The 25,218-nt window shown below is 35.7% G+C and overlaps 1 protein-coding gene and 1 pseudogene across 2 annotated transcripts; both read right to left on the reverse strand.

Annotated features, from left to right (window-relative positions):
* Positions 1–3,337: 3,337 nt before the first annotated feature.
* Positions 3,338–9,604, reverse strand: Or8k33 (olfactory receptor family 8 subfamily K member 33). 2 transcript variants are annotated; one of them, XM_039105630.1, is made up of 2 exons: positions 9,568–9,604; positions 3,338–4,257 (listed from the first exon to the last, which is right to left on the reverse strand). In XM_039105630.1, the coding sequence occupies exons 1-2, from the start codon at positions 9,602–9,604 to the stop codon at positions 3,338–3,340; spliced, it is 957 nt and encodes a 318-aa protein (XP_038961558.1). The 2 variants fall into 2 exon arrangements, with proteins under 2 accessions (XP_038961558.1, NP_001000677.1); NM_001000677.1 differs by lacking the exon at positions 9,568–9,604 and having other exon boundaries at positions 3,338–4,279.
* On the reverse strand, positions 18,417–19,218 carry Or8k38-ps1 (olfactory receptor family 8 subfamily K member 38, pseudogene 1; annotated as a pseudogene).

Here is a 25,218-nt window from a genome sequence, read left to right on the forward strand (position 1 = left end):
CATTGTGGAGAAAGTACCATGAGGAGTTCAGAAGCAGGTATATCCTTTTGCTTTAGAATAGAATGTTTTATAAATATCTGTTAAGTCCATTTGGCTCATGACTTCTCTTAGTCTGTCTACGTCTCTGTTTAATTTCTGTTTCCATGATCTGTCCATTGATGAGAGTGGGGTGTTGAAATCTCCCACTATTATTATGTGAGGTGCAATGTGTGTTTTGAGCTTTAGTAAGGTTTCTCTTATGTATGTAGGTGCCCTTGTATTTGGGGCATAGATATTTAGGATTGAGAGTTCACCTTGGTGGATTTTTCCTTTGATGAATATGAAGTGTCCTTCCTTATCTTTTTTGATGACTTTTAGTTGAAAATTGATTTTATTTGATATTTGAATGGCTACTCCACCTTGCTTCTTCTGACCATTTGCTTGGAAAATTGTTTTCCAGCCTTTCACTCTGAGGTAGTGTCTGTCTTTTTCTCTGAGGTGTGTTTCCTGTAGGCAGCAGAATGCAGGGTCCTCGTTGTGTATCCAGTTTGTTAATCTAATTCTTTTTATTGGGGCGTTGAGGCCATTGATGTTGAGAGATATTAAGGAATAGTGATTATTGCTTCCTGTTATATTCATATTTGGATGTGAGGTTATGATTGTGTGCTTTTGTCCTCTTTGTTTTGTTGCCAAGATGATTAGTTTCTTGCTTCTTCTAGGGTATAGCTAGCCTCCTTATGTTGGGCTTTACCATTTATTATCCTTTGTAGTGCTGGATTTGTAGAAAGATATTGTGTAAATTTGGTTTTGTCATGGAATATATTGCTTTCTCCATTTATGTTAATTGAGAGTTTTGCAGGATACAGTAATCTGGGCTGACTTTTGTGTTCTCTTAGGGTCTGTATGATATCTGTCCAGGATCTTCTTGCTTTAATAGTTTCTGGCGAAAAGCCTGGTGTAATTCTGATAGGTCTGCCTTTATATGTTACTTGACCTTTTTCCCTTACTACTTTTAATATTCTTTCTTCATTTTGTGCATTTGGTGTTTTACTATTATGTGACGGAAGGTGTTTCTTTTCTGGTCCAATCTATCTGGAGTTCTGTAGGCTTCTTGTATGCCTATGGGTATCTCTTTTTTTAGGTTAGGTAAGTTTTCTTCTATGATTTTGTTGAAGATATTTACTGGTCCTTTGAGCTGGGAGTATTCACTCTCTTCTATACCTATTATCCTTAGGTTTGATCTTCTCATTGAGTCCTGGATTTCCTGTATGTTTTGGACCAGTAGTTTTTTCCACTTTACATTATCTTTGACAGTTGAGTTAATGATTTCTATGGAATCTTCTGCTCCTGAGATTCTCTCTTCCATCTTTTGTATTCTGTTGGTGAAGCTTGTATCTACAGCTCCTTGTCTCTTCTTTTGGTTTTCTATATCCTGGATTGTTTCCATGTGTTCTTTCTTGATTGCTTCTATTTCCATTTTTAATTCCTTCAACTGTTTGATTGTGTTTTCCTGGAATTCTTTCAGGGATTTTTGTGACTCCTCTCTATGGGCTTCTACTTGTTTATTTATGATTTCCTGGAATTCTTTTAGGGATTTTGTGATTCCTCTCTGTAGGCTTCTACTTGTTCTCTAAGGGAGTTCTTCACGTCTTTCTTGAAGTCCTCCAGTATCATGATCAAATATGATTTTGAAACTAGCTCTTGCTTTCCTGTTGTGTTTGGATATTCCGTGTTTGCTTTGGTGGGAAAATTGGGCTCCAATGATGCCATGTAGTCTTGGTTTCTGTTGCTTGGGTTCCTGCGCTTGCCTCTTGCCATCAGATTATCTCTAGTGTTATTTTGTTCTGCTATTTCTGACAGTGGCTAGACTGTCCTATAAGCCTGTGTGTCAGGAGTGCTGTAGACCTGTTTTCCTGTTTTCTTTCAGCCAGTTATGGTTACAGAGTGTTCTGCTTTCGGGCGTGTAGTTTTTCCTATCTACAGGTCTTCAGCTGTTCCTGTGGGCCTGTGTCTGGTGTTCACCAGGCAGGTCACTTGCAGCAGAAAAGTTCGTCTTACCTGTGATCCCGAGGCTCAAGTTTGCTCGTGGGGTTCTGCCCACGAGCTCTCCGCGGTGGCAGCAACCAGGAAGATCTGCACCGCCCTTTCTGGTAGCCTCAGTGCACAAGGGTTCCAGATGGCGTTTGATGTTTTCCTCTGGCCTCAGAGATGCGTGCAGAGTGCAGTCTCTTCTGGTTTCCCAGGCGTGTCTGCCTCACTGTAGGTTTATCTCTCCCTCCCACGGGATTTGGGTGCAGAGAACTGTTTATCCACTCTGACCCTTCAGGTTCCAGCAGTGTCTCATGCGCAGGGGTCCTGCCGCCTGTATACAGTTTCCTCTTGGGCCAGGGATGTGGGCAGGGGTGGGCAGTGTTGGTGGTCTCTTCCGCTCTGCAGCCTCAGGAGTGCCCACCTGACCAGCCGGTGAGGTCTCTCTCCCATGGGGTCTGGGAGCAGAGAGCTGCTGCAGGCCGGGATCAGCGGGTTTGTTTGCCCTATTTTTAAAAAACCTGCTACCTAACATTGCACAAGTAACTCTTATTAAACTCAGTGGGCCAAAAGTCAAGGGAGAAAGTAGAAAGGGATATTTGAAAAGAAATGTTTCGTGGCTGGAGAGATTGCTCAGTGGTTAAGAACACTGACTGCTCTTCCAGAGGTCCTGAGTTCTATTCCCAACAACCACATGGTGGCTCACAACCATCTGTAATGGGGTGCAGTGCCCTTTTCTGGTGTCTCTGAAGGGATCAAAAGTGTACTCACATACATTACATAAATAAATTAAAAAAAAGAAAAATGTTTCAGATGGGGAGGGGTAAGGTAATGTGGGAGTCAAGATTTGATGTGACAATAATTAAGGTTTATTTTATTGAAGTCTGCAACAGTAGAATATACAAACCAAAATTAAATAAAAATGATTATAATTTTATTAAACAAAAGTACATGCTGTTATATACAAATGTTATAGTGTTTATTTTAATAAAAAATTCCACTAGAACATTCAAATTCTTCTTTTGTACATAGTATAATTTCTCTATTTCTCTCTCATGCACTGGATGCATCTTTAGCTATACCTTCAGTTCCATAGTCGCTAAATTTGCTTATGTTTTGCAATAGGCTTGGCAGTTATTCATAGTAGATAATGTCCCCTGGAAAAATTCATTCTTTCTAATGCAAGTATAATATATGGAAACTTGATTAGCACAACCATTCAAGTAGTTAATACATACTTAACACATTCACTGGTGCTCTACACTCTGGAGGGAAGTAAAATGGTTGAATATGGAAATCTGGTTTGAAGGATTTGTACTGCCTGTTAATTTTAAGAAAATATGGTGAATATTTTTTGCCAGGTTCTTTGTAGGGCATCTTTTACATCTTTGTTCCTCAGGCTATAGATCAGGGGATTCAACAAGGGGATGATTAGAGTATAAAAAATGGATGATATTTTATCAGTATCAATGGAATGACTAGATTCAGGTTGTACATACATAAATATCAATGTCCCATAGAACACTGTAACCACTGTCAAGTGGGACCCACAAGTAGAGAAAGCTTTACGTCTGCCTGCAGCAGAGTTCATCCTGAGAACAGCTATGAGAATGAGCAGGTAGGACATAAGCACAACCACAAGGGAGGAAATCAAATCAAAAGCTGCAAAGATCATAACTATCAGTTCAACTTCTTGTGTGTTTGAGCAAACCAAAGATATTAAGGGGATACAGTCACAAAAGAAATGATTGATGATATTATAGCCACAGAAGGATAAAGAGAAAATATTTATGGTGACTACAAGTGACATAAATGTACAGTAAAGATAGGTCATTGTGACTAGGACCCAACATACCCTATGTGACATGATGACAGTGTAGAGGAGAGGCTTACAGATGGCCACATAGCGGTCATAGGACATTGCAGACAGAATAAAGAGCTCACTGCCAATGAAGAGAAGGAAAAAAGCTAGCTGTGTAGCACAAAGATAGTAGGAAATTGCATTTTGATCTACAACAAAATTTACCAACATTTTTGGTCCCACAGTTGTTGAGTAAACAAAGTCAGTGAAAGCCAAATGCCTAAGGAAGAAATACATTGGTGTCTGTAATTTGGAGTCTACATTGGTAAGGATGATTATTCCCAGATTGCCAGTCACTGAGGTCAGGTAAATAATGAGAAATAACCCAAACAATGGGGCCTGCAGGTCAGGGTTCTTAGTGATTCCCATCAAGATGAATTCAGTCACCACTGTTATGTTATGTTTATCCATTCTCTATCAGAAAACCTGTCATAAACAGAAGCAATAAAATAGTAATTGTTTTAGAATGCATTATATTAAGGACAAACTATTACAAGTAAGAAATATCTAACATTTCTAACTTAATGCATAAAAATATTAATATTTAAAACATATTTATTCATAGGGATACGCAAATTAAAAGATAGAAGCTAATTTTTTTTTACTGATTCATAAAATTTCTATTGAAAAAATTAGAGTAGATGAGAGAGATAGTTCCAATGTAAACATGAATTGTGACTCTGCTCTAAGGTTTTGCAGTCATTTCGTCTGGTAAACACTATATTTGTTTCTGATAGAGCTCTAAATAATATCAATATCAACAACTCATGTATAAGGTTAGAAACTTCTGTTATATACTTAACTGTCAATGGATGCTAGGTAGATAAATGGTAAATATAAGTACATCATAGATAGCCTTATAGATACATATAAACATGCATACATATACTGATGGGACAACAGAAGAAAAGCAGACATGAATATATATGTAAAGAAATTTAAAATTATGGTTAGATTCTGTTAGAACTTAATTGTTAGATACATGGCAAATGAATCACCATTGTACTGTTGTTTTCCATCTGCATCAAATAATTTCAATTGTTAATAATAATTAATTCAATAGCCTCAATAACACATGTGTCAATTCTCTTAAAATTTTTATGAAAAGAAAAATATGCAAATATGTGCCTGGAGAGATAACTCAGCTGTAAAAAACACATTGCTACTGTAGAGTATGTAAGTGGTTTTCTAGTACACATATTCAGTTGAAATTTTACAAATATTTACATTTGTAAAATATACCAATTCTTTTTTATCGTATAGTCTTGTGAAGTATTTATTGATGGTTGTATAGCTGATGGTGTTAATTGTCTTGGTAAACACTGTAATTATGAATAAAAATCAGCATAATTGGAAATGATATTGTTTTCCTATGAAGAAACAAAATACTGGTTAGAAGTATACAGGAAGAGCTGGGTCATTTTCTTAATAAAGATAAGCATTGCTTTGTAGAGTTAGCTTTTTTTTAACATTATCACCAATTCCAATAATGTCCTTGTAGCATTTTTGGAAGAACAATTATCTATTTCAGTATTAAAGTGATATCATGAAATCATTCTCAAATATACGTCAACTTTTTGTTTTGTCTTTACTGTTGTTCAAGCCTAGACACTTACACATATTTGTGAAGAAATTTATCTGTGAGCAACCATGCCTATTGTAGAACTCTATGGAAGCAGAGTCTCATTGTGTAGAGAAGGCTGCTTAAAAAATTATACTCCTTGTATAGTGTTTTGGTAGTGGTTTAGTCCCTGGCTCCAACTGCATATGTAGCAGAGAATAGCCTTGGTGGGGCACCAGTGGAAGAGGAAGGCCTTGGTCCTGCCAAGGTTGGACCTCCAGTGCAGGGGAATAAGGGGGGGGTGCAATAAGGGGGATGTGTAGGAGGAATACCCGCCTAGGGGAGGGGGCAGGAGGGAGGGATTGGGAGCTTATGGACAGGAAACTGGGAAGGGGAATATCATTTGAAATGTAAGTAAAGAATTATAGCTAATAAAAAATTAGAAAAAAGATTTAGCAAGAAAGAAAAAAAAAGAAATTATATTCCTTCTGTCTGGAATGCTGGTAATATTACTTTGAAGTTAGCCACAATGTGTGAAAGACATATTCTCTACAAATAAATGTGCATCTTTTCTTTTCAAAATGTGTGGCAATACAGAGAAAGGATCACAAAGTTCCACCACCATAAAAAATTACTAGCAATTGAAATGTGTTGATAAAGGAAAATCAGTTTCCTTAGTGGAATGACTCTGTGTATATCAAGCAAGCATCATACTCAGGAGAAGTTGGCCAAAACAAATGACTTCCATTTCTTGTCATGTGCTTTCTTTTGTTATAATCTGTTTTCTGTCCTTTAAGGTTTTTCACCCCAATTTAATATTTAGGCTTCATTTTTTTTAAGAGAGAGAAAGAAAATATAATGGGCGGGTAGGGATGTGTGAGTGATCTGGGAGGTATTGGGTGGGAAAAATAAGATCAAAATATTTTGTATAAAAATTTTAAAATGTCAATAGATTAATGAACGGTTTTGATTTTCACTAATTGCAATATAACATTTATAAATATAATAATATTTCAAGTTATATTTATGTCAGTTTACTGGAATATTGTTCTCTTAGTGTGGCCATTTTATTATATCTGATAATTACCTTAACGTAACAATTATGCTTTTTGTTCTTGAAGAAATTAGGAGACTGAGACAATTTGATCAAATTATAGCAAAAAAAGACCTGAAAATAGGTTTTATGCAAAGAAGACACAGAACATTCCCCTTGGATTGAGTAATATGGGATTTAAAAATACTAAAGCTAAGCTTATTGGCTTACACCTGTAGTCCCTACTTTGCGGACATGGAGAGATAGCAGTAGAAGTTGAAGGTCATTGTTCTCTAAACAGAGAATGTCGTGTAAAACTTTAGAGGGAGATTTAGGCTCTATCTCAATAAAATAAAAAGACAGACAGACAGACAGACAGAGAGAAAATGGTAGGAAGATTATAATTTTTACACTTATATAATATATTAATTTCACTTATATATAAGGCAGTATTTTGTGGGTATTTCAAAGATAACAAGTCTGTATTACAAAAACTGCAGGTAACTTAATAAATCATACAGTTGCCAACATTATTGTGGAAAATATTTCCAAATACTTCACAAAAAATATTACTTAGATGATGGTGCATAATTGATAATCCACACTGTCCCATCCAAAAGATTTTATTATATAAATATTTATATATTTAAAAAATTAGAGAATCATCTTTCAAAATTACAATGCGAAATTGTTTGAATCTTGTTTTATTCTTTCATTTTCCTGGATTTTGTAATAGTAATAATAATAGTTATTATTATTATTATTATTATTATTATTATTATTATTATTATTATTATTTTAGTACATTGCAGAATAAAAGGTATGTGGTTAGCATGTAACAGTAATCCTATATGTTGAAGAAACACACATGGACTTCATCTTAATAGTTTTAGAGATTAATCTGATGCAAAATAATGAAACTTTATTCTCTTTTCCAATGAATCAAATTTAATTTTTAAACCTACACTCCTAGAAAAGTGAGGACAGATCACTGTAGAAAACAAGACTATTTTACCATAGGCATGAAAGCTATTACTTAATGTTCTCTTAATACTAGTTACTTTTACATAATATGTAAAATATTGATGATATGGAATAATTGTTTAACTATAATGTATTGGGCCTCATTCTTATCAATGTAATTACATAAGTTGTATAGTTTGGAAATAGCATGTAACAGTAATCCTATAGAAAACACAGCAGCCACAAAGCTTAACTATTTGAAGCATATTAAAAAGCAGAATTTCTACTTTATTTTTGCCTTGAAAATACTTATACTTTTCACTAATACCTCATCTCATTTCATGTGTGTGGACCAATTTTTACTTTTAGTGTATTAAATTAAATATTTTAGAAGTATATAAAATATAAACTTTTACACTTCCTCATTAACTTTTTTCTCTAACTTAAGTTGCTAGAGAGGGTTTTTCTTGTTCCATCATGAAGTAGTAGGAGAAAAATCATGGAAAACATCCAAAAGGACTCTGACGGCAAAAACTGAATAATGATAACGTAAAATCTTCTGCACCCCTTACCTGTGATGATATATCTTCAGTACTTCATCCATGAATAATTTAAGGCACTCTTAGATGGTAACTTATGAATATTTCTTCAAATTGTAAGGAGGCTCCCTGTGGGTGATCTTGATTAACTTAAAATGTCAGAATGCTTAATGAAATGTCTGGAGACTGTCCACTAATTGTCAAAAAGAATTTGTATTACACTTTGAATAAACTAACATTATGAGATCAGCCAAGAGATGTCTGGTTTTATCTTAAATCACTTGCATTATTATCTCAAAGGGATATTCACAACATTGGATTCATCGTAGCTTAGTTCTAACTTGATATAAAGTACAAACAACTTACGTATTCCTTTATAAATGAATCAATATATAAATATGTTACACATAGTTTCTGCAATATTATCCATCCCCAAAATAATAATCTGTAAAATGTAATGACGTTGAGCCTGAACATAACGCAAAACTATAGAATTTTGTACGTGGTTACATAGCATCTATTTAAGCCATGGTTAATAGAAAGCTTTCAAAGATTCAAAAATTATTAACAAGGGATATTAAGAAAGTACATCCATTTTTTAAAATACCCTCATTTTCATAAATTCATTTATTACATTTTATAATCAAAGAGTACTAGAAAATATTTGGAGAAGGGTCAGAGTGTACATATGAGGATGTATGGAGGATGGAGAGGATGAGAATTTAAAAGTTCAGTAATGGTCTTTCATAGGACCTCAGTTTAGTTCTCAGACTACTCAAAGTGGTTAACAACAGCCTGTGACTCTAGTTACAGGATATCCAATGGTACTTTCTTCCTGTATCTATGAGCACTGATATGCACTGCACACATTTCAAATCTTGTAGGCACATGCTCAAGCGCACCTTTGCATGCATACACACACATACATATACAGAGACACACGCCAAAAGAACTCCCAAGTGAATTTTAAAAAAAAAATAAAGAAGCACGGGGAAGTAGTATTGTGGTTTGTGTTTTGAATGCTATTGTACATTTTAAAATCTACCTTTTCTCAAGTAGCATGTTTCATTTAGGGAAATTTCCATCAGGGTTTACTCTCTGTTATATAAATGATTTGTTTTCCATCACTGCCTTTTCTAGTTCCTTTGTATTATAGACTATACCTCTTTCTAAACTTTATAGGTTGCAAATATTTCTTCTCACACTCTAGATCAGCAGTTCTAACCTCTGGATCAGGTCGACTTTGGGTCGAATGACCATTTCACAGGAGTTACCTAAAACTATTAGAAAACACAGATATTTACATTATGACTTATAACCATAGCAAAATTACAGTTGTGGACTAGTAATGAAAATAATTTTATGGCTGGTGGTAACTACCACATGAGCAAGTGTATAGAAGGCTCACAGCATGAGGAAGTTTGCCAGCCACTACTCTAGATTCACATGACAATCTGTACATTTCTCTTTACTATTGTGAGCTTTTTTATTTGATTTAATCCCACTTACTTATTTGTTCTTAATACTTGACATTTAAAAGTCTCCATGTTTTATTCTAATAGTTCTACATTAATTTGTATGTATCACTCTAGGTGGTGATAACCTATGTAAGTCTTAAGCAAGCCTGAACTCACTGTCATAATTAGTAAGCCATGGTTGTCTACTTCCATTTACCTGAATGTATACATTCTATTTCCAGCAAAGAGTATCTGCACAGGTTGGCTAAACACTTCACAGAGTTGACGGTGTACCAGTGAACTTAGCTGCCTTCCTCAATCTAGGAGGTTTTGATACACTCCCTTACAAAAAATAACTCAACTTACTTAACTGACTCAAATTTCTTGATCATTAGCCAAATTGATTGGTCCTTAAAATGGTCTCTGGTCACAAGCACTCATAGGTTTGTGAAGGATTGGAAAGGACTGAACCAAAACATGGATGTCATTCCAGTTTGACATTTGGGGAAGAGCCTAAGTTTATATAGAGTTAACTCAGGCACTGTCTTTGTGTTCATAGGCTAGAAAATCATCCTCTGTCCATTCCCAGCATATATTAGAAAAATTAGATCCAAAGAAGAAACTTTGTGTGCCAACAGGATTAAAATTATTGCTGGTTAGAAAGTGGATCTTTCATTTGACCAGCCTCTGAAGAGTCCAGACACTTAGTAGATATTCAATAAATAAGTTTTAAAATGGAAAAAAATAAACTAAATTTTCTAGTCCAGTACACATTTTTATTTTAAGCCACGTCACTGGGGGTCCTGCCTACTGGTGGCCCTGCCTATCTGCTGGAGGCGGACTCTCTAGGTTCCATCATCACATTGTTGGGCATCGCAGCTAAACTCCCATTAGACCTGAGAAACTCTTACATTTCAGGTCGCTGGGACTCTCTAGAGGTTCCTTCCACCTCTCATTCTCCTGGCTCTCTGGGCTTCTTTCCTGTCTCTCCTCATACCTAATCTTGCCCTCCTTCTCCCGACCCTCTCTTCTCTCCTTCTCAGGTCCCCCCTCCCCTGCCTCCCATGGTTATTTTCTTCAGCCATATGAATATGATTGAAACATCCTCACTTGGGCCCTCCCTCTTGTTAAATTTCTTATGATGTGTGGGTTGTATCACTGGCATTCTATACTTTTTGCCTAATATACACATACTAGTGAGAACATACCATATATATTCTTTTGGGTCTGGGTTACCTCACTCAGAATGATATTTTTTAGTTCTATCCGTTTGCCTGCAATATTCATGTTCTCCTTTTTAATAACTAAATAGTGATTTATGTGTAAATGAACCACGTTTTTCTGTATCCTTTTGTTACTTGAGGGACATCTGCATTCCTTCCAGTTTCTGGATATTTTGAATAAAGCTTTTATAAACATAGTGGAGCATATGGCTTTGTAGTATTGTGGAGCATCTTCTGACAATATGCCCAGGAATGGTATAGCTAAGTTTTCATGTAGAACAAAATCTAATACCCCTTCATGCTAAAAGTCTTGGAGGGATCAGGAAGTCGTGGCAGGCACATACATAACATAATAAAACAATACACATGGAACTAACTTCAAATTAAATGGAGCAAAACTTGATGCAACTCCACTGAACTCAGGGACAAGAAAAGGCTGCCTACTCTCTCCCTATCTATCCAATGTAGTTCCTCGAGTTCTATATATACCTCTCATGGGCATATATCCAAAAGATGCCCCAACATATAACAAAGACACATGCTCCACTATGTTCATAGCAGCCTTATTTATAATAGCCAGAAGCTGGAAAGAACCCAGATGCCCTTCAACAGAGGAATGGATACAGAAAATGTGGTACATCTACGCAATGGAATATTACTCAGCTATCAAATTCATAGGCAAATGGATGGAACTGGAAAATATCATCCTGAGTGAGGTAACCCAATCACAGAAAAACAGACATGTTATACATTCATTGATAAGTGGATATTAGCCCAAATGCTCGAATTACCCTAGATGCACAGAACACGTGAAACTCAAGAATGATGACCAAAATGTGAATGCTTCATTCATTCTTTAAAAGGGGAACAAGAATACCCTTGAGAGAGAATAGGGAGGCAAAGTTTAGAACAAAGGCAGAAGGAACACCCATTCAGAGCCTGTCCCACATGTGGCCCATACATATACAGCCACCAAACTAGATAAGATGGATGAAGCAAAGAAGTGCAGGCTGACAGGAAACGGATGTAGATCGCTCCTGAGAGACAGAGCCAGAATACAGCAAATACATAGGCGAATGCCAGCAGCAAAACACTGAACTGAGAATGGGACCCCCGTTGAAGGAATTAGAGAAAGGACTGAAAGAGCTGAAGGGGCTTGAGACCCCATATGAACAACAATGCCAACCAACCAGAGCTTCCAGGGACTAAGCCACTAGCCTAAGATTATACATGGACTGACCCTGGGCTCCAACCTCATAGGTAGCAATGAATAGCCTAGTAAGAGCACCAGTGGAAGGGGAAGCCCTTGGTCCTGCCAAGACTGAACCCCAAGTGAACGTGATTGCTGGGGGGAGGGCGGTAATGGGGGGAGGATGGGGAGGAAACACCCATAGAGAAGGGGAGGGGGAGGTGTTAGGGGGATGTTGGCCCAGAAACCGGGAAAGGGAATAACAATTGAAATGTAAATAAGAAATACCCAAGTTAATAAAGATGAAAAAAATAATCATTAATAATGTCAATTTAGTAAAAATGCCTTAAAAGTTTTATTCATATTTTATTTGTATATTTGCCTTTGTATGTATATATAAACAACATGTATGACTGATGACTGAAGAGGCCAGAAGAAGTACATGGTTTTCTGGAATGTGGACTGCAATGGCTGGGAATGGAAGGATCCCTTGTCCCCTTCAAGAGCAGCACATACTCTTAACCTCAGAGTCAATGTTTAACCCTGAAAAATATTGTTTAATTACATAATGCATACCTGAAAGAGGCATGCAATATATAGCATACATAAGAGAAGCAATTGAGAAGTAAAAATAAATGGCCAAACTACTGGTCTCCACAAGTTCCTATTTAAATAGTTTGTCAAGGAATATTTTTGTTAATGAAAAGGGAGATATCACCTTCTTGGTACCTACTATTTTATTGCACAAAAACTTTACTTTTCAGTCTTTGCTTGCAAAACAACTTTATAATTTTGAATCTGAAGTCAAATATGTTACTCATGAGCGTAAATATTTAGTATATCATTTGTATATATTTTAGGAGTCAACAACATATTAGCAATTTTTAAATAATTGATTAATTTTACATTCCAATCTCTGCCACCTCTCAGTTCATTCCTCACAGACCCTCTCCCTGATCTCATTCCCCTTCTCTTCTGAGAGAGTGGAGGCCCACCCTGGGTATCCCCCCACCCATCCTGCTGTATCATGTATCTGCATGATTAAATAATGAGGCCAATCAAGACCTGTTGGGGAATAGATTCCATGGACAAACAATAGCTTGTGAGATAGTGTCTGCTTTAGTTGTTGAGATACTGAGCCCTACATCTGCTATATATGTCTGTGGCCAAAGTCTCGTCCATGTATGCCCATTGTTTTGTGGTGGCTCTGTCTCTGAGAGGCTCTAATGGTCCATGTCAGTTGACTCTGTTGGTCTTCCTGTGGAGTTCCTATATTCTTCAGGCTCTTCCATAAGAGTCCAACTCTTCCATTAGAGTCTCTCACTTATGTGCAGTGCTTGACTATGCATATATCCATCTGTTTTATTCAGCTGCTGGGTAGAGCCTCTCAGTAAAACTTATACTAGGCTCCTGTCAGCAAGCATAACGGAGTATGATTAATAGTGTTAGGTACTGGTACTTATCCATAGATTAGCTCTCAAGGTGGGCCTGTTATTGGTTGGCATTCCTTCAGTTGCTGTTTCATCTTTTTCATTTTCAAGTCCATTTGGCTCATGACTTCTCTTAGTCTGTCGACATCACTGTTTAATTTCTGTTTCCATGATCTGTCCATTGATGAGAGTGGGGTGTTGAAATCTCCCACTATTATTGTGTGAGGTGCAATGTGTGATTTGAGCTTTAGTAAGGTTTCTTTTACGTATGTAGGTGCCCTTGTATTTGGGGCATAGATATTTAGGATTGAGAGTTCATCTTGGTGGATTTTTCCTTTGATGAATATGAAGTGTCCTTCCTTATCTTTTTTGATGACTTTTAGTTGAAAATTGATTTTATTTGATATTAGAATGGCTACTGCAGCTTGCTTCTACTGACCATTTGCTTGGAAAGTTGTTTTCCAGCCTTTCACTCTGAGGTAGTGTCTGTCTTTGTCTCTGAGGTGTGTTTCCTGTAGGCAGCAGAATGCAGGGTCCTCGTTGCATATCCAGTTTGTTTATCTATGTCTTTTTATTGGGGAGTTGAGGCCATTGATATTGAGAGATATTAAGGAATAGTGATTATTGCTTCCCGCTATATTCATATTTGGATGTGAGGTTATGTTTGTGTGCTTTCATTCTCTTTGTTTTGTTGCTAAGACGATTAGTTTCTTGCTTCTTCTAGGGTATAGCTTGCCTCCTTATGTTGGGCTTTGCCATTTATTATCCTTTGTAGTGCTGGATTTGTAGAAAGATATTGTGTAAATTTGGTTTTGTCACGGAATATCTTGGTTTCTCCATCTATGTTAATTGAGAGTTTTGCTGGATACAGTAACCTGGGCTGGCATTTGTGTTCTCTTAGTGTCTGTATGACATCAGTCCAGGATCTTCTGGCCTTCATAGTTTCTGGCGAGAAGTCTGGTGTGATTCTGATAGGTCTGCCTTTATATGTTACTTGACCTTTTTCCCTTACTGCTTTTAATATTCTTTCTTTATTTTGTGCGTTTGGTGTTTTGACAATTATGTGACGGGAGGTGTTTCTTTTCTGGTCCAATCTATTTGGAGTTGTGTAGGCTTCTTGTATGTCTATGGGTATCTCTTTTTTTAGATTAGGGAAGTTTTCTTCTATGATTTTGTTGAAGATATTTACTGGTCCTTTGAGCTGGGAGTCTTCACTCTCTTCTATACCTATTATCCTTAGGTTTGATCTTCTCATTGAGTCCTGGATTTCCTGTATGTTTTGGACCAGTAGCTTTTTCCGCTTTACATTATCCTTGACAGTTGAGTCAATGATCTCTATGGAATCTTCTGCTCCTGAGATTCTCTCTTCCATCTCTTGTATTCTGTTGGTGAAGCTTGTATCTACAGCTCCTTGTCTCTTCTTTTGGTTTTCTATATCCAGGGCTGTTTCCCTGTGCTCTTTCTTGATTGCTTCTATTTCCATCCTCAATTCCTTCAACTGTTTGATTGTGTTTTCCTGGAATTCTTTCAGGGATTTTTGTGTCTCCTCTCTATGGGCTTCTGCTTGTTTATTTATGTTTTCCTGGAATTCTTTCAGGCATTTTTGTGATTCCTCTCTGTAGGCTTCTACTTGTTCTCTAAGGGAGTTCTTCACGTCTTTCTTGAAGTCCTCCAGCATCATGATCAAAAATGATTTTGAAACTAGATCTTGCTTTTCTGGTGTGTTTGGATATTCCATGTTTGTTTTGATGGGAGAATTGGGCTCCGATGGTGCCATGTAGTCTTGGTTTCTGTTGCTTGGGTTCCTGCGCTTGCCTCTCGCCATCAGATTATCTCTAGTGTTACTTTGTTCTGCTATTTCTGACAGTGGCTAGACTGTCCTATAAGCCTGTGTGTCAGGAGTGCTGTAGCCCTGTTTTCCTCTCTTTCAGTCAGTTATGGGGACAGAGTGTTCTGCTTTCGGGCGTGTAGTTTTTCCTCTCTACAGGTCTTCAGCTGTTCCTGTGGGCCTGTGTCTTGAGTTCACCAGGCAGCTTTCTTGCAGCAGAAAATTTGGTCTTACCTGTGGTCCTGAGGCTCAAGTTCGCTCGTGGGGTGCTGCCCAGGGGCTCTCTGCAGCGGCAGCAACCAGGAAGACCTGTGCCGCCTCTTCCGGGAGCTTCAGTGCACCAGGGTTCCAGATGGTCTTTGGCTTTTTCCTCTGGCGTCCGAGATGTGTGTGCAGGGAGCAGTCTCTTCTGGTTTCCCAGGCTTGTCTGCCTCTCTGAAGGTTTAGCTCTCCTTCCCACGGGATTTGGGTGCAGAGAACTGTTTATCTGGTCTGTTTCCTTCAGGTCCTGGTGGTGTCTCAGGCAGGGGTCCTGCCGCTCCTGGGCCCTCCCCCACGGGAGCCCAGAGGCCTTATACAGTTTCCTCTTGGGCCAGGGATGTGGGCAGGGGTGAGCAGTGTTGGTGGTCTCTTCTGCTCTGCAGCCTCAGGAGTGCCCACCTGACCAGGCGGTTGGGTCTCTCTTTCACCGGGTCTGGGAGCAGAGAGCTGCTGCGGGCCGGGATCTGCGGGTCTGATGATAACTTCTAAAAAGCCCTAAAAAACTTGGTTGCTCCCTCTAAGGGTTAAAGTCCTCTAACTTAGGTGATTAACACAGGTAGGCTACCTTATTTAATCTCCCATTCCCAGAGGCTTTTAACTCTCTGAATGAGCAAGAAAATTTTTAGGCCTTTTGAGAAGAGATCATCAGCATTCAGTGTAGTAAGAGATGGTTCTGTGGAGGTTCAATGCCCCAGTGTTGGGGGAAGCCTCACGTGTGGGGAAGAAGTGGGTGAGAGGGTGAAGGAGCACCCTTGTGGAGGCAGGGGGAAAGGGAGAGGGGATGAAATGAGGGGGATATGGGAGGTTGACTGGGAAGGGGGATATCATTTGAAATGTGGATGAATAAAATTAATGATAATGATGATGGTGTTGGTGGTGATGGTGATGATGATGATTATACTGTTGCTGCTATAATAATAATAATAATAATAATAATAATAATAATAATAATAATAATAATAATAATAATAAAAGTAATGTAGCCTTTGTTCTATCTCTGCAGAAATTGCACAGCTCTTTCAGCCTGCTAGTTGAAGTCTGAGGAAGAAAAGTGATTTTTAGCTTTAATTTCTAAGTTGTAAAACGTTTCCTATAAAAGCTCTCTAAGAAAAACAGGTGAAAATGGAATGAATGAAAAATGGTGATAAGGTAAATTTCTTCACCCTCCTCTCTTTGTCCACTTATATATCTTTTTAGAATACATGGTTACGTGGTAAAAGGTTCATTACAAGTCCACACATAAAATTAAATCATAAATCAAATAAGAAGTCTTCATAAGTGAATAGACATGTAGATCCATTAAGAGTATTTATCACCTGTCACAGTTCCACAGGTTCATCAAGAGTTAAAAAACATAATTTATTAGTGAAGTTTTGTATAAACTCAGTCAATATTTTATCTTCTGAAAATGATGCAATCATATTTCAAAGTCAGAAAAATATAATTAAAAGAAAAATTTGAAATGAGGTGGTGAATTGTTGTAGGGATATGAGGGAAGAAGAATGAAGGGTGTGAAATGCAAACAAGATCATATTTCTTTGTATATTTGTATTAACTTCTAAAAATTAAAATAATTAAAACCTATGTGCATTTATAATTGCAATAAATAGGTTTCTTCAATGTATGTTGTTAAAATGATTTTATTGAGTGAATGTTGCCATACTAAGGAAAGTCATCTAAAGTCAAGATGAAAATAAAATGCCAAATTGTACAAATTATTATGTAATAGTTTGTAGTAGAGAAAGTTATGTGATGAGTGCTGGGTATGCAGAGGACATGGCAGGTTTATACATGAATATTTAACCTACCACTCTCTTTAGAAATAATTTGCCAAAACAAATCACTAATTTTCCTAGCTACATTTAGGTTAAATTACCAAATAGAAAATGCATAACCAATGAAAGGACAGAATGCAGCCTTGGGAGGAAACACAATAAATCAGCCTTAAAGCATACCAAAAACATATTTACCAAGAGGCTTACTATGGAAGAATTAAAAACAAATAAACTATGAGTTTAAATAAGCATAACTTGAATTTAGAGAAGTTAAGACAAAGTAGTACTAAGAAGTCAGTATGGATTCTAGTTCAAACTGGTTCAAAATCATGATCAATCCTAAGAAAAAACTTGATTCCATCAGAAAAACACAGTAACTAGTAGTTTCTCTTGTGCGCAAACACACCATGGATTATACAAGATCAGATGCTGCAATGAATTTTTGGTTATTGAAAAGTCAAATACATAGTGTGAGCATTTTATATATAAAAGAAAGTATGCTGTTAACAAAAAATTTATCATGAGGAATAAGTGCTTGAACATATTTCCATGAATGACTCTTAAATCATGAACTGCAATTAGCAGTTCTAGTGTCATAATCAAATTTGATTTGTAGACAACCCATCTAGATGATTTTCAGCCTAAAATTGAATTTATACAACTTAGAAAAACAGATATAAACACAATGAACCCTACGTTTTTTTTCACTGAAATGTTGATAAGTGATACAAACCATTCAAAGTTTCTCTGACTTTTCCAGGCATCAAAGAACTCAATAACACACATTTGTGATCACTTGATCCTCAACCTGATATTACTCTCTATAGAGTATACTGAAGTCCTATTATTTAAATTCTTCCTTTCTCCTGAAGGAAAGCAACAGCATTTTTCTTTTCTTCTCTAATATAGTTAGAATAATAAATAGTTAGATTAGTATCCAGAATACAAGCAGAAGAAATATATATTGAGCCTTTTCCTATTTGCTATGAAGAAACAAAAGTAGGTTTACATTAGACACAGATTTCTATGAATACATTTGTATGCAGCCTTTAAGAAAAACTGTTGACTATCTTTTTCCAGATTCTTTCTATGGCATCTTTTACATCTTTATTCCGAAAGCTATAGATCAAGGGATTTAACATTGGTATAACAAGTGTGTAAAATATGGAGGATACTTTATCAGTCTCAAATGATTGACTGGACTTGGGCTGCACATACATAAATATCAAAGTTCCATAGAAGACAATGACCACAGTCAGGTGAGACCCACAGGTTGAAAAAGCCTTTCGTCTGCCAGCAGCAGATTTCATCCTCAGAATGGCTATAAGGATGAACAGATAAGACACCAGCACAACCAGAAGAGAAGAAATCAAATCAAATGTTGCAAAGAACCTAATTATCAGTTCAACCTCGTGTGTATTTGAACAGAGCAAAGATATTAACGGGATACAATCACAGAAAAAATGATTGATGACATTGTAGCCACAAAAAGATAAAGTGAATACCCTAAGTGTGACAATTAGAGATACAAATATACTATAGATATATGGGACTGTCACAAGTACCCAACATATTCCTTGTGACATGATGACAGTATAGAGAAGAGGGCTGCATATAGCCACATAGCGGTCATAGGACATTGCAGAAAGAATAAAAAGTTCACAAGTAATGAAAAGAAGAAAGCAGGCTAACTGTGTAGCACAAAGATAATAGGAGACAGAATTATGCTCTGCAACAAAATTCACTAACATTTTTGGTCCTACGGCTGTAGAATATCCAAGGTCAGTTAAAGCCAGATGTCTGAGGAAAAAGTACATGGGTGTTTGGAGCCTGGAGTCCACATTGGTGAGAATGATGATGCCCAGATTACCCATGGCTGAAATCAGGTAGATAATGAAGAGCAACCCAAAGAGGGGGGCCTGAAGCTCAGGACGGTCAGTGATACCTTTCAAAATGAATTCAGTCACCACTGTGAGATTCTGTTTCTCCATGCAGGTATATTTTACAGTCTGTCCTGGATAGAAAGAATTCTGAAGTAAAAAACTAGAGACATTATCATCTCCTGGACATTTGCTAAATAAATATCTTTTAAATTTGATATATTGAAGGCTTGATATAGAACATTTGAAAATGACTATACATGTGATTCAGATAGAGTGAATTATAAATGATACAGAAGCAGTAATAGGGCTTTGTTTCTCACATAAGGCATTTTGAAATTAAAACTCATTCAGTATCTCGGGATAGTTCAATCATATACATTTGGAGATTAAATGTTATTGGCAACAATTAGGTTAAAGATTACCTAAGCTTAAACACATTCCACTGTATCCAAATTCTGGTCACAAGTGATATTTATTCTTCTTTAACTAAAAATTCAAGGAAGTAATTACAGATGGAAAAAACATAATGGTTCAACAAATGGTGGGGAATAGCTGAGATGACCTCTAACCAAAATAAGCCTGGTGTCTATTTTCCTGCACACAGCAGGGAGTGCTGCTTTGGGTCTTATCCTGCCCCAACTTGCCTTTTTTGACCAACCACTTCATGAAATCACCTGAATTTGGTCTCAGAAATTTTCAGCCAATCAGATCCCTGGTTAGAAAATCAAAGATCTGCTTCTGTCTTAGTAACAGCCTGTCTCCAAGCAATGGCTTCTCTATTCCTGGTTCATTTGTCCTGAACCTAAACCAGGTTGACAACTGTTTCGGGGTTTTCTCTCAACCAAACTCAAATTCTACCTAATAAAGAGCTGAGAGAAAAATTCAATTAAGGAAGGAGAAAGGAATGAAGGAAAGAAGGAAGGAAGGGAATAACTCAGGAAGAAAGGGAGGAAGGAAGGAAATGGAGGAAAAGAGGGAAGAAGTGATAAAAAGAGAAGGAAAAGGAAATGAAATATATGAATTGACAGGCAGGCAGATTAGAATACATGGTTGAAATAATGATATAGATAGTTCTGATAAAATATTTTAAAAATAAATATTACAATATGATGCTAAATCATGAATAATTAATGTAACAATCACTTTTACTATTTTATCTAACTATGAAACAATATTGACAGTCAATAATCAAATGTCACAAAGTACACTACAATTTTGTGCTATGATTTCATAATGCCAAATTTTGAAAATGTGTATATAAATCATCAATTTGAAGCACAGCTCTTATACTACAAGTGTTATTCCTTGCAAAAACATTTTCGAATTTTGGATATATATCAAAAATGTTACAAAAGAAAACAATTTAAACTGTCTTATGAATAAGCCAAAAGAAGTTCCATTCATGTAGGTACAGTGTATAGCATCATATGCAATATGCGATGTATTTGAGGGTTACCTTGTACAGGCAACATACAGGTATAACTCTGACTATGTTGAAAGTCATGAAATCTTTACCATGTTGAAAAGATGAAGATGAAACGATTTTCTTTTCCATGGTATCTATGTCTCTATGATCAATCTAAGGAAGAACTCTTCTACCAAATACTGTGATCAGCTTAAAATTGTTTTGTGATAAAGACCCATTAATATACATCTGCCTTATCTTCTTTTTTCCTTAGAGTTATACAGTTTTTAATCTATAATACCAAATAAACTTGTAGGAAAGAGCTATATTTGCATGATTATTTTTAAGAACATTAATGCTGCCACTATGCAACAGTGATGAATAGATGAGTAAATGGTAATTAGGGTATAAATATTCAAACATTTTCAGAGCATTCACCACTACTCTCATTGTCTGACTAAAGTGAAACAAGCAGAATTTTGTATTTGAATTTGCTTTTTTAGTAATATTTATAATTTGAATTATTTTTTAATATTAAATATATTGTATGAATTTATTACAGTTCTGCTGTGGACATTTTAATTAAAACTGATATGTGTATTCAAATACAACAAATTTTATTCAACAGCTTGTGGAGGAGCCTGAAAGAACGTAGGGACATTTAAGAAGACTAAATGAAATAGACTGTTTAAATTAGGTGTATGCAATTAACTCTTATAGAAATTTTTTTGGAGAAAATAATAAAATATACTACAATCTATAGTATGAATATTTTATAAGGAATGTCATGAAGTTCTGTGATGTATAGGACTGGTATTAAGGAATATAATACTAGTGTGTGTGTGCGTGTGTGTGTGTGTTTCTCTATACGTTGACATAAGAATTCCTTTCAAATACATTACAGGATACTGCACACACAGGCAAATATACAACCACATATAAATAGTTCAATCATTTTAGTAATATAGAAATTGGCAGCATATCATAGCTACAGACAAATGATATTAAACTGCAATAATGAATCAGAAAATTGTGAACAGAAATTGTCAATATACTATACAATAAAAAAGCACAAATGACAGTAAAAGGTGTAGTAACAATAGATGAGCTTGTGCTCCATTCAAATAAGTAAGATCATATATATATATATATATATATATATATATGTTACATTATATATGTAATATCACAGATCAAGTAAACTTACCTCATATAAAATGTAATTTGTGTTATTGTAGTGACCTAATACTCCTTCCCTGTCACCTTCAAATAATGTTTTAATAATAATAATTTCTACTTAGACCAAAAATTCATGTTATAGCAATTAATATCATTGATAAATGTGATTCAGAAATAGTTCAAATATTAATGAAAGGGGATAATCATGAAATAGTACAAATTAAACTGTATTTGACAAGTACATATAAATATTTATATATGGTAAATAATGAAAATGTTTCTCTTCTCACTAATTTTTTTAATTCTAAGAAACAGGTTGCCTTTTAAAATTTGTTAACATTCACTATTCACTATTCAGTACAATACCTATTATTTATTAATATACTTTGGAGAATTCACTCAGATTCCACACCATAGTCATTTTGGCCATAAGCATAAAAGTGGTGCTTAAAAGCCACTGAGATTAAAAAAAAAATTCAATATCTCATTGTGAAGAGGAAAGTCTCTTTGTCTTCAAAGAAAATAATAGTGAATGTCTTTAATCTTTTCCATAACACAAATAAAAAGTCTGAGCCATTTAAATATCTAATCATTTAGAAGAAAGTCAAATGAAATACAAGTTTCAATTATTCCTTTCTGAAGTATTAACTTTTATTTACTCAACTTTAATTTTTACTTACTTCCAAAATCTGTAGATACAATTATAGTGTGAAAACTATATTTTTAAGCACTAAACATTTTTAGTTTATCAGACATATATCTGAATATTTGGCCTCTAAACATTCAAATGCAATATTCGATTTAAGCAAATAGTAAACGGTAAACATGAAAAAACAAAGATTATATGCTGTTTAGAAATTATGCTGCAGTAGGAATCAAGAAACAAAAACAAAAACAAAAACAAACAAGCAAACAAACAAAAACCCCATGAAGCAGAAATAGGTTCTTACATTAGATATCAAATCCAGAGCATATGTGACCAGTTCTGTAGATAATAGTAACGCAAGATATCTCATCAATTATTCTACTTTCTCTAAGTAAAAGAAATATTTCTCCTTATTTTCCCATGTATTTCCTAACATTATATTATTTACGAAAGTTTATAGATTTTTATTTCGGTTCAGATATTCTCCCTATGGGATTTTAAGGAACTTGATGACTATCCCAAATGTATTTGAATACTTAATGAATTGCCTGGAGGTTGAACAATTATTGGCATAGAAAACTAGTGTTTGATGCTACATTTATTTGTTATTGGAACCAACAGAGTTATTCTTAAATTTTCCTTTTAAAATTTTGCAAATGGATAGGCAAGATGGCTCATTGCATAAGTCCACTTGCCAGATAAGTGGAATTTCTGGCAATCATGAGGACAACTCATGAAGGCATGAATTCAATACCCATGATAGAGACAAAGTAATTTTAAAAATTTTCTGAAGCTGAACAACACTCTACTCAATAATAACTTGGTCAAGGAAGAAATAAAGAAAGCAATTAAAGATGTTTTAGAATTGAATGAAAATTAAGGCACAGCATACCCAAATCTATGGGACACATTGAAAACAGTGGTAAGAGAAAAACTCATAGAACTGAGTGCCTCCGAAAAGAAACTGGAGAGATCATACACTAGCAGCTTGACAGCACACCTGAAAGCTCTAGAACAAAAGGAAGCAAATACACCCACAAAGAGCAAATGGTAGGAAATAATCAAGCTCAGAGCTAAAACAAGCCAAATAGAAACAAAGAATCAACAAAACCAGAAGCTGGTTTTTAAGAAAATCACCGAGATAAATAAACCCTTAGACTAATCAGAGGGCAAAGAGACAGTATCCAAATAATAAAAGGGAAACTTTTCCAACAGAAACTGAGGAAATTTAAAATATCATCAGATCCTACTACAAAAGCCTATAGTCAACAAAACTGGAAAATCTGGAGGAAATGGACAGTTTCCTTGACAGATACCTAGTATCTAAGTTAAATAAGGATTAGATAAAGCATCTAAACAACTCCATTAACTCCTAAAGAAATAGAAACACTCATTAAAAGTCTCCCAACCAAAAAGAGCCCAGGACGGGGTTGGGGATTTAGCTCAGTGGTAGAGTGTTGCCTAGCAAGCACAAGGCCCTGGGTTTGGTCCCCAGCTCTGAAAAAAAGAAAAAAAAAAAAAAGAGCCCAGGACAAGATGGAATTAGTGCAGAATTCTATCAGATATTCAAAGAAGACTCTTTGAAGACTCTTTGAATACTAATACTCTTTAGACTATATCACAAAAATAGAAAGAGAAGAAACATTATGCAATTTGTTCTATGAAGCCACAATTATGCTGATACCAAAACCACACAAAGACCCAACAAAGAAAAAAGAACTTCAGATCAATTTCCCTAATGAATATCAGTGCCAAAATACTCAATAAAATTCTCACAAATTGAATCCAAGAACACATCAAACTGATCATGCATCATGATCAGGTAGGCTTCATCCCAGGGATGCAGGGATATTGCTATATACAAAATCAGATCAAAGTAAACCATCACATAAACAAACTCAAACAAACAAACAAACAGTAGCAGCAGCAGCAGCAGCAAAACCCATAGGTCCATTTCATTTGATGCTGAAAAAGCATTTGAGAAAATTCAACAACCCTTCATGTTAAAAAGTTTGGAATGATCAGGAATTCAAGGCCCATACCTAAGCAATATACAGGAAACCAGTAGCCAACATTAAACTAAATGAAGGGAAACTTGAAGCAATCCCATTAAAATTGGGGACTAGACAAGGCTGCCCACTCATCCACTATCACTTCAATATAGTACTTGAAGTTTTAGCTAGAGCAATTAAACAAAACAAAGTGGTCAAGCGGATACAAATTGGAAACAAAAAAGTCAAAATATCACTATTCCCAGATTATATGGTAGCATATTTAATGGATGCCAAAAATTCCATGAGAAAACTCCTACAGCTGATAAACAACTTCATCAAAGTGTCTGGATATAAAATTAACAAAATCAGTAGTCTTCTTCTACTCAAAGGATAAATGGGTGAAGAAAAAATTAGGGAAATGACATTCTTTACAATAGCCACAAATAATATATATTGGGGTGACTATAATTAAACAACTGAATTATTTGTACAACAAGAACTTCAAGTATCTGAAGAAAGAAATCTAAGAAGACCTCAAAAGATGGAAACATCTCCCATGCTCTTGGGTTGGCAGGATTAATATAGTAAAAGTGGCCAACTTGTGAAAAGCATCTACAGATTCAATGCAATTTCTATCAAAATTTCAACTCAATTCTTCATAGATTTAGAAATAACAATTCTCAAATCCATTTGCAATAACAAAAATCCCAGGATAGTGAATATTATTTTCAACTATAAAAGAATATCTGGGGGAATCACCATCCCTGAACCCAAAGCTGTTCTACAGAGCAATAGTGATACAACTGCATGGTGTTGGTACAGAGATAGACAGGTGGATCAATTGTATAGATCTGAAGATCCATAAATGAACCCACATACTATGGTCACTTGATCTTTGACAAAGAGGCTAAAACCATCCAGTGGAAAAAATACAGCATCTACAACAAATAGTCCTGATTCAACAGGCAGTCAGCATGTAGAAGA

Source organism: Rattus norvegicus, chromosome 3 (genome assembly GCF_036323735.1).
Source record: "Rattus norvegicus strain BN/NHsdMcwi chromosome 3, GRCr8, whole genome shotgun sequence".
Classification (NCBI taxonomy): domain Eukaryota; kingdom Metazoa; phylum Chordata; class Mammalia; order Rodentia; family Muridae; genus Rattus; species Rattus norvegicus.